This window comes from Echinops telfairi, unplaced genomic scaffold, assembly GCF_000313985.2.
Source record: "Echinops telfairi isolate 266 unplaced genomic scaffold, ASM31398v2 ScPeMD7_7469;HRSCAF=8507_1, whole genome shotgun sequence".
In the NCBI taxonomy this organism is placed as follows: Eukaryota; Metazoa; Chordata; class Mammalia; order Afrosoricida; family Tenrecidae; genus Echinops; species Echinops telfairi.
The window spans coordinates 10,287,540-10,297,955 of record NW_022111373.1 but is presented as its reverse complement, the minus strand read 5'-3'; the positions used below and the strand labels follow the sequence as shown (position 1 = coordinate 10,297,955).

Genomic DNA, 10,416 nt, shown 5'->3' with positions numbered 1-10,416 from the left:
GATAGTAGTCCATAAAAACCTCTTCAGACTTCACAGTCGCAAGCAATGATGCCAAATGCAGGAATATCACAGGCTGGTAGGTGAAAAGCCAGTGGATCCAATGGCATTGGAAGCATCTCGGGACTAGTGAGGATCTCCACAGGGCTCCTCCAGCTCTCTGGGTGTCTCAGCAGCAAAAAAGTGAAGGGGTGGGGTTGGGTGTGGTTTCCCACAATCCTCCTAATGAGGCAACCCACCAGGAGGCAGCATCAATGTGACCTGATTGACAGGATACAATCCACTCATATTTTCTTATGGGTGCCATACTGTCAACAAAAAACCCTAACTATCACATTACACTACCCCAGCTTCTTCAGTCTCCGGCTTGATTTTTTTATTTTTAAAATATCACTTTATATGTTGTCTTATTATTTTTTTTATTATTTTTGTGTGTGAAAAGCAAATGCCTCATATGTCCTAAAATGTATCCAGAATTGCTATCTTATTGTCAGTTGTTTGAAAAACCTTTTCACTCCCCTTTCTGCAGAGAAAGTAACATGTACAGTGTAGAGCAAGAGATCTAGGTCTGTAACATAACTAACATATTTTGTAGTTAATGTAAGTTTTATTTATGCATAATATAGATTCAGCTATATACCCCAATATTCTTAAATACCAGGGAGCAGTAATTTGTTGTGTTTTTCTGTCTTATTTGTTTGTTTTTGTTCTGCCAGAGAGTCTACTGATAGTATATAGTAATAGAGAGGGAGGATTGGGACTGGGATGTGGAAGCTGCACAGTGATTTTATAGAAATTACTGTGGTAAATGAAACTTTCCGCGAGGGCCCACACAATAGCATCAAAGTGCTTTAGCCTAGGTAATTAGATACAAATGGTTTCCATAAGAACCCAAGTTCCTACATAAATTATTTATCTTTTTCCTTCTGTATATCATCTTGTAGCACTCTTTCAATATTTGTTATTGATTCTTTTAAAGTCACTTAAATGAAAAAGTTAGGCATATCGTAGAGTTTCAGTAACATTAACTGATGTGTCTCAAGCTTTTGGTCCCACAAAAAGCAAATGAATAATATTAGTTTAATATGCACTCCAAACCCTTAATGTTTATTTGAGACTTTATTACAATAATAATCACTTTAAGAAACAAGGAACATATTAGGAATTAACTCTTAACAAAATAAATTCTTATCTTTGGTGGCATAAATATATCCCCAATATATTTATTTTTTGTTTCCCTGTAAAATGAAGGGGGCTTCAAGCAGAAAAATGGAATTAAAAGATAACAAACTTTCCCCACAAACTTTTATGAAACAGCCTTTTAAGTAAACATTTTTCATGTCATGCTGACACTGTTAGCACAGTGCTAACATGACTCATGCCACTAACGCTCATTAGCAATACTTGTTCTTTGACTTCCAGATGCATAATACTAAATTCCCTTTAACAAATTGGCATAGTGGTTACAGATTGGGCTGCTGACTCCCATGGCATCAGTTCAAAATCACCAACCACTCTTCAGAAGAAAGATGGGCTTTCTACTCCCATAAAGAGTTACAGTCTCAGTCACTTCTCCTCTCTTTAGGGTCACTATAGGTGGTCATCAACTCAAAAGCACTGAGTTATTTGTTATTGTTGTTGTTGTTTTCCAACAACATTTCCAATTTACTTATCTGTGGGTTCCTTTTATGGCAATATAAAGGAGCTTCAGAAAATCTCGTCTGTAGTGGAGCAACATCTTGTGGTAGCATCTGTTCTTGAATATTCTCTGGCATGGACATTTTTTATAATTTGTAATGGAGAATTCTGGATCTTCAGTTGAGCCAATACTGGTATTTATAAACTTGGGGGAAAGTTTTAGTCTTATATTTAGGCATTCCTGCAGCCTATTCACATGAAGAACCAACCTTCCACCGGAGTAAGAATAATCAGTCTATCATTCTTATTTTTAAGAAATTTACCTTTGTCCTTTACATGAGTCCCATATAAACAATAAAACCCAATAAATCAAGAAGAATATTTGAATTTCCACACCTGGCAGAGATCTCAACAGGCAATGGTTTTTATTTAGTCACTACAAAATCTCTTTAAGACTACTTGTCTCGGTATTTGGCCACCTAGGATGGCCATATCATTTAGATTGTTTCCCATGACAGGCAGTAGAGAATTTACATTCCGACTATGACAGATCAAGACCTTCCCATGAAATTTTCTCAATTAAAGAAAAATTCTTAAATCTCTGTGACACCTAATCATAAACAGAGTGTTATCCTTTCCTGGCATGGGCTTTCTCCCTGTCCTGTGAGATCTGAACTTAGGAATTTGATTCTAAACAATATGCGCCCTTCTACTCGAGCAGGCTCTTTTTAAATAGCAAACATAACATTGGACAGCTGCAGTAAAATAATGTTTTTGAATACTCTTGAAAGCTTAGAAGGACAGTTACTTTTAGTCTCCCTGCATTCACAATAATTTCAAATATATATATATCCACTTTTAGACTGAATCCCATGAGGATAATGCATTTTATTTTCATTGAATCTGTGATTTCTTAATGATTCCAGTCACCAAGTGTTTGACAGCCTTAAAATAGGTAGAAAATTAGCAGTTCTCATAAGAATTTGTCTTTTTTCTTGTTATAAAAATAAAAAGTGAAAGTATTTATTTTACTTTATGCATAAAGAAGAGTGCCAGTAGCACTGTTGGGTAAACGCTGAACAGCTAACAAAGTTGGAACTTCAAATCCATCCGCTGACTTGCAGGAAAAAGATAAAGTTATATGCTCCTGTAAAAATTTGAAGCTTGGAAAACCTTTGTAAAGTCATGATGAGCAAGAATGAAATAAATGGCAATGAGTTGTTGGTTTGAATTAATGTGCTTAATTAAACATTTATCACTTATCTATTGGTCTGTCTTCACCTCGGACAATATCTTAAGAATATCAAATACCTTGGCTATTCCTGAATTCTCAACTCCCTAGATAGTGTTTAACAAAGAGTAAGTCCTAAATTTGTTTCTTAAATCAGTGATATGATAAATGTGAGCCTTCTTCTACTCTAGCAACAGTCTCAAAAAAGCACATAGATGAAAAATTACTTTTACTCTGCAACAAACAATAAAATAGATTTTTGCAAATATATGATTTCAGTATGATGTTTTTGACTTCAAGCAATAGAGAGCATGAAAAGTCTTTCTTTATCTTTTGTACAGTTGCTCCCGATGACACAGTGCATTATGGTGATCAATGTCCTTACTTATAATCATATCTGAAAACGTATTTAATATCTGACAGGGAAAATTACTCTTCGGATGTCCGACTGGAATGACAGGCGTTTCCCAGGAGCACATGCGGGCTCATTACCAAATAGGCTCCAATCACATGATGCTGGGCGCCGGGATCCTGTTCACCGAGGAGCTCTGGGAGTTTCTGAGCTTTGCAGAGAGGTCCCCTGCCATCATCTCTAACATCCTGCTCTTTGGCCTGACCAGTGCCCTGGGTCAGAGCTTCATCTTTATGCCTGTTGTCTATTTTGGGCCCCTGACCTGCTCCATCATCACCACAACTCACAAGTTCATCACCATCTTGGCCTCTGTGACCCGCTTTGCCAACCCCGTCAGCTCCATGCAGTGGGTGGGCACTGTGCTGGTGTTCCTGGGTGTTGATCTTGATGCCAAGTTTGGGAAAGGGGCCAAGAAAACTTCTCACTAGGAAGAGGGGCACTACCTCCACTCCAGAAACATTTAACTTATTATCTCAAAAAGTGACATCTCTTAGAAAATGGACTCAATAGGGACAAGGGACTGGGTTCCAGTCTTTTTAAAAAGAACAAAAACCAAGCCTTGGATTTACAAAAAAAGAAAAAAGAAAAGAAAATTACTCTTCAGATTCATTGCTAATGTAAAATATGCCATTCCTTATCACCTGGTATATTTCCTTTCCTGGATAATTAGAATTCAGTAATGCCTACATCCATTTCCACATTCCTATCAAGGGGAAAAAAAACAGCTAAAGTTAAGCGAGCTGTCTTAACTTAATTTAGGCGATATTTCTGGTGCGATTATTCCCTATCTAGTTCTCCAGTTTATCGTGTGTAAAAATCATTGAGTATATTTGTTTAAAATGCATGTTTCTAGTTTTCAGTCCTTGAGATTCTGATTCTATCAATTATTTCTTTATGTATTTTGAACTTTTGATTATTCAAAATTGACAAGAAAGTTTTGTATTTTTAATTCTGAAGATAGTTCTTTGAAACACAGTTGCAAAGCATATAGCCATACAATAGAACAAAGAAGAAACTTTTTTCTTTGGAAATAGAACAAATAAGGAACTTTTGCTCAACCAATCAAAAAGAAGACAAGGAAGGAGACAAAATACAACAAAAATAGATCAAATTGAGTGAAAAAATGCATAAAATAAGATATAAATATAAACAAATATATCAGTAATTGTATTAAAATAATCTAAATGCTCCAGTTAAGAGAAGGTTAAACCTTTGCTTCCAATCAAGATGGAGTAACAGAGACAAGCTTCAACCTTCCTCCTGAATATATATATATATATATGACTTGTTTTTTTCATGACACTGGAGAGGAGGCAGATGGAAGTCATCATAAAGAAGGGTGAGGAAGAAGAGTTCAAAGTAAAAGAACGAGAGGGATGCAGTAGACAAGTAACTTGTTCGACCATCTATACAACTTCACGGATCTCCCTCATTTACACACGAAGAAACCAACATCAAGAGCCTGAAAACATCTTACCCAAAGTTACACTCACCTCCTGTAACTAGATTTATTGGTGACAAGACTATGTAAATATGCAGCAGATTTTTTCTAGAGGGTGAGCCAAAACTACATTCCATTAGAGAAAAAATGTTAAAACATTTGAACATTATAAAATTTCTAAATGAGTATCTAGTCTTTTTCTTAAGGAATTAAAATTATTTGAATCTGGTTGAAAGTATTGGTATAGGTCAATACCAATGAGAAAATGAATAAAATCATGTGTGTTTGTGGGGGGAAGACAGTATAGATTTTATTTTTCAATTTTTTATAAAAGGGTAAAATAAATACTCAGACTTTCACAGGACCATATATGCCCAAATAATATCATAGCAAAAAAAATGGTGTTATACTCAGGTAAATGCAAATGAAAAACACAATGTGATACCATTTTGCACTCATTAAGATAGCAATGAAAGGTAACAATAAAAATAAGGTATGGGAAAGATGTAAATTAATAGGCTTTTTAATCTTACTTTTGGAATATAAATTAGTACAAATTCTTTGAAATGCAGTTAGGTCTTAGTTTGTAGAACTAAATAGCCATCCATTCAATACTCTAAAATTCCATGTTTAAATATATCCTCAAAGAAAACCCTTACATAGATAGTCAATGTAAGAAACATGGAAAAGAATGTGCACAGCACTAGACACACACATAAACACCTCTGAAATCACCAAATGCCAATCAGTAGAATGGAAAAATCATATATATTCACACAATAAAATATTATGCAGCAGCAACCATGAATAATTATACCTGTCTGCACAAAAAGAAGACTTAGTGGCACAGTGGTTAAGGCAATCAGCTGCTCACTAGAAGGCTGTCAATTGGAGCCCACCAACCAGTCCCAGGAGCAGCGTCTTGCCATCTGCCTCTTTCAGGAATTGCAGCCTTAGAAACAGTTCTACTGTGCCCTGTTTCCCCAAGAGCAGAATCCACTCAGCAGACACAGGCGTGGGTTGCTTCATCTATATGCACCACATGTGGGATTCAATAGTCAGACATCCAATTACTCGGAAATTCAACTAAAAATCTCAGATTTTTCTAGTGTAACAGATTTTCAAAATCTAAGACTACTGAATATCCCAGACATCTGGCAGTTTGTGTATTTGTTCTTTTATTTTCCAAAGACAGAAATTGGCATCTATGATTGATTATGTACCTTTTCAGAACTTGTAAAATAGAATGTGGCACAATACAAATTTGTTAGTAGAAAAACACCAAGAAAATACTACTTCAACAAAATAAACCACGTCATTCAAGTAAAAAGGAGTCTTCATGAAAGGATAAGCATTTTGAAAAAGAGACTATATTTTATTATAACTGTGCTACCATAGATTGTATGTCTCTTTAGGGCATTATTTTAACAAGGATTTGTGAATTGAATTAACATAACTTTTGAGCAGTATTCCTAGTTTGCTCTTAAAAAAGAAATCTGGTCAACATAATTTAGAATCCATAATTAACGTTTTCAGGATTTTTTTTAACATTTTGTTGGGGGCTCCTACAACTCTTATCACAATCCATACAACAAATGAATCAGGCATGCTTGTACATATGTTGCCCTCAACTCTTATCACAATCCATACTCAAGTGAATCAGGCATGTTGGTACATATGCTGCCCTCATTCTCTTCTAGACATTTACTTTCTACTGAACCCTCGGTACAAGCTCTGTTTTTTCCTTCTCCCTCCTCCCCCACCCCCCACCTGCTACCCTCAGAACCCACCGATAGATTGTACATTGTTATTATTTTCATCTCTCATGCCGGCCACCGTCACCCTTGTGCTTAGGATTTTTTGAACTTTAATTTCTTTTTATTTTTAATGCGTTGTAAATGTGAATAGGGAAAAATTAAAATATCCTTTTCTGAATTACCGATCTCAACTTTTGTGTGCATTAGAATCACCTGGAGGGTTTGTCAAACCATAAATCCCTGGTTCCCACATCCCAGAGTTTCTGATTTGGTAGCTCTGAGATGGAGCTTGAATCTGCATTTCAGACAAGTTCCCAAGAGAATCTGCTGCGGATGAAGGGGAAGCATCCCCCAGGGTTTCAGATTCAGCTACCAAATTGCTCCTTTCAAAAGTCAGGGGATTGCAGAAGGGATGTATTAGATGCAGCTCAGGTGGCCACCTAGATTCTACCCATCTGTCGTGGACCCAGATCATAGAACTCAGAAGATCATGCCATCCATACACCCTCATCTGTATATGAAGGAAGTGAATTCAATGATCTTAATAGCAGTTCAATTTTAAACTTTTGTCTTTAAAGATTCAATTCTAAAGGTCATTGAATTATCTTGTACCTTAAATTAGCTGGCATATCATGTGCCAATAGGAATTGAAAGTTTGTGGTAACAGGATTGTGAAAGTCGATACCAAAAGAAAGTTTTGTATCAATAATTTTATTGTTTCTCCATAAATTCCTGATGAAGGGAAGTAGTAGTTATTTTCAAAAATATACTTGGGTAAACCCTTATAAAAGTGGGTTTGGGGGAACAAGGTGATACATTATTTATAATGTAAGAGTTTACTCATTATAAAAAATTTCAAGAGAGTTTTCCCTTGATTCAGAGAAAAGTTACTGATATGGAATTTTCCTCTGTACAATAAGGCATATGGAATCATGACCTTGGGCTCAAGAAGTTTTCTGCACCTCAGAGTGCAGAAATTGACAATTGACTTGCAAAAGTGAGGAGAGATTCCATTTAGCTCTTCCCCTGAACACAACAGTATGTATAACCTTTAGGGGCAATGCTTGTACCTGGATTCACCTCCATTTACCTGCATCTCCATCAGTATAAATGAACCTGGAGGCATGGGTGTTTGGTTTTCTTTTTTTATGTCTGGTAAACTCACACTAGAGTTTAAAAAAAATCTGCAATTGAAATAATGCATATAGGATGCTTCTGCAAATAGTTTATAGTTCCTCATAAACATGTTCCCTAAGACTCTATTAACATATTCATATTTACAGATACCATCAAGGAAAGAAGAATAACTGAGTCCCCACATAGGTATGATAAATGCCACCATAGGCCATGATGAGAACGCAAGCCAGACCGGTGCCCATTTATCTGAGGCTTTACTGCTTGGAGGCTTAAAATTACAATATTATTAATGTCCTTTGGTGATTAGAAGGGGCTGCAGGGAACTAAGGATGATTTGAGGCAAGAGAGTTTAGAATACTGATTCTTCCTCAATCATATTTCACCCTCTTTGCGTCTTTTTGGGTTAACATGTGTGATAACCCCCCTGCCACGTTAGGTGGAGCACTATCTATTCCTCTAATCCCATGGTCACAATTTCAAAATTACTTGCATAGAAGACATATTTTGTCAGGTTAATGATAATTATCCCTGGATCAGTAAAGGACTTATTTATATATAAAATTAAAGTATTTGAAAGGGGGAAAAGCTGTACAGTAAACTCTTGACTTTGTAAAAAGAAGATATCAAATAATTTTGCACATCAGACACCTCAAAGTATGTAAGAAAGCATTAGTCTTCTAAGTAGTTTTCAGGTCTACTAATTGGTTCAGAATAAACTGTAAGCAAAATAACGAATGGATTCAATATCTCTACATCAAATTTTCCCTACAGCCCAAATAACTTTCTTCTCCGTTGGGCAGTCTGCTGATGATTGCTTGTATTCTTTTCGCTCTAGGTGTGATTTAACTCTGTACCCTACTACAAAGAGCATAACATTCTCCTGGTGCCTGGTGCCTGGATTTGCTTATTATACTGACAGGTTCCGAGTGTACTTCCCTGTGCATGTTATCCAAGGTCAGTTTAAATCAGAGAGGTGTGTTGTGTTGTGTTGTGTGTTGCTAAGGACTAACCTTCCTGTGCGGTAGACAGATCCACCACTGAGGCAACATCTGTGGCCTTTTCTAGTTTTGGGAGGATAACCAGCTGCTGCTGCTCGGGAAAGGACCTGCTTTAAAAAGAATGCAGTACAGATGGAAGGTGTCACACTAACAGATCATAAGACAGAATTGTTTGAGGTTAACTGGGGAGGCAGAGTTCCCTGCCCACATCTTTTCCAAAGAAAGGCTTCGTGACTTTTAGACCAGGGATAGAAAAAAAAAAGCTGTAAATATTATGATGCCACTCTTCACTTACTTCCAATCAATGGTTTTCTCTTTATTAATCTTCATTGATTATGTAGATGAATGAGTCACGCTCAAATTTCCTGAACAGATGTGCACTACTGAGCTTGTGAAGTTGCAGCTCGGCATGAGGAAATCTTATCACAAGGCCTTGATGGTTATGCAGGCAAACAAAGATGCATATCAGCGTCAAGTTCGGCCATTGAACTAATTAAAGGCAAGACTTTAAGAGGAGTCCCCATGCCAGTACAAACAGACCAGCCACACCTGCCAGCATGTCAGTGTTATAAGACAATTGTGATCTCTTACTGTCGGTGCTTAACACTTGGAAACAATCCAATCCATCCATGTATAGTTAGGAACATTTACTATGATCTGGATAATCCCTGATGACCCGCTAGAAGGCTGAGGGTTCAAAGCCACCAGAATCCACTTGAAAGAAAGACCACCTCCTTGACAACGGCAGGATGCACAGCTCTACTGTGCAACCTGTGGGAGAAAGAAAATACCTCTGCAGCAGAACTACGGAGGTTGTTTCTGCTCATTCTCATAAGAAAGGTGTTCCCCAAACAATAAGAACAGATGGAATTTGAGCAAATAGTTTATTCCTTGTAATGTCATATTTCTCTATTATCCCATCTGGATACTGTTCTTGTGAGCCGATCAATGCAAAGACCACTTCCCAGCTTTGTGTGCTTGTTGCAAAATCTGAGTTTCAAGGAATTTTATGTCTTTCTCAAGGTGATGTGGCTGGTGGGGAGGCATACAAAGTAATTTTCTACTCTAAGTCCTAAGTGCCTGTCTCACTATACAATGGAACCTGTGAGACTTTTGACATCCATTCCATCCATCCACAGCAATCCTATCAAGTCGTCTCATCATAATAGCCTTCACAGTCCTCAAAAGCTTTCTTCCGTGGCAATTTGGTGATTTCACTGAGGGAACCCTCATAGAAGACTGTCCTACGTTTTGTCTTAGGTTAGCCTTCCAGCACTAGCAATAATTATATAGATATAAAAGGCATGTCTGTTGCTGTTGTTGTTGCTGGTAGGTGCCCTCAAGTCAGTTCCAGTGCACAGCAGCATGAAATCGTGCATCACACTCACTGTCACGGGACTGTGGGGCTCAGTGCTGCAGGCACTATGGCAGTCCTTCGCGTGGAGGCTCTTCCTCTTTCTCACCGACACTCCTCTTTACTGCTCACGATGTCATTTGACAGAGACTGGTCTCCCCTGAAAACGTGTCCAAAATCCTCAAGACAAAGTCTCACAGTCCTTGTTTCAGAGGAGGGTCTGGCTTTACTGCTTCCCCGGCAATTTTGTTTTTCTGGCAGTCCATGGTTCTTTCAATATTCTTCACGAACATCATAATTCGAGTTCATCGATATATTGTGTGGTCTTCTCTATTCATTATCCAGCTTCCAAAGGCTTATGAGCCTATATGTAGGGTCGATATACGCAGAGAGAGAGAAGCCATATACACAGGCTGACTATAGATTTTTTCACTTAGACCTCAAAGTGACT

General features: G+C 37.4%; 1 protein-coding gene across 1 annotated transcript; it reads left to right on the top strand.

Moving 5' to 3' along the window:
- The first annotated feature begins 3,319 nt into the window (after window positions 1-3,319).
- LOC101649539 (solute carrier family 35 member B1-like) lies at window positions 3,320-3,786 on the top strand. The gene has a single exon (XM_045284997.1). The coding sequence runs from the start codon at window positions 3,320-3,322 to the stop codon at window positions 3,704-3,706; it is 387 nt and encodes a 128-aa protein (XP_045140932.1). The 3' UTR covers window positions 3,707-3,786.
- Window positions 3,787-10,416: the final 6,630 nt, after the last annotated feature.

What these genes read in the sequence shown, in the direction of transcription:
- LOC101649539 (XM_045284997.1), top strand. Translation starts at nt 3,320, where the DNA reads ATGACAGGCGTTTCCCAGGAGCACATGCGGGCTCATTACCAAATAGGC.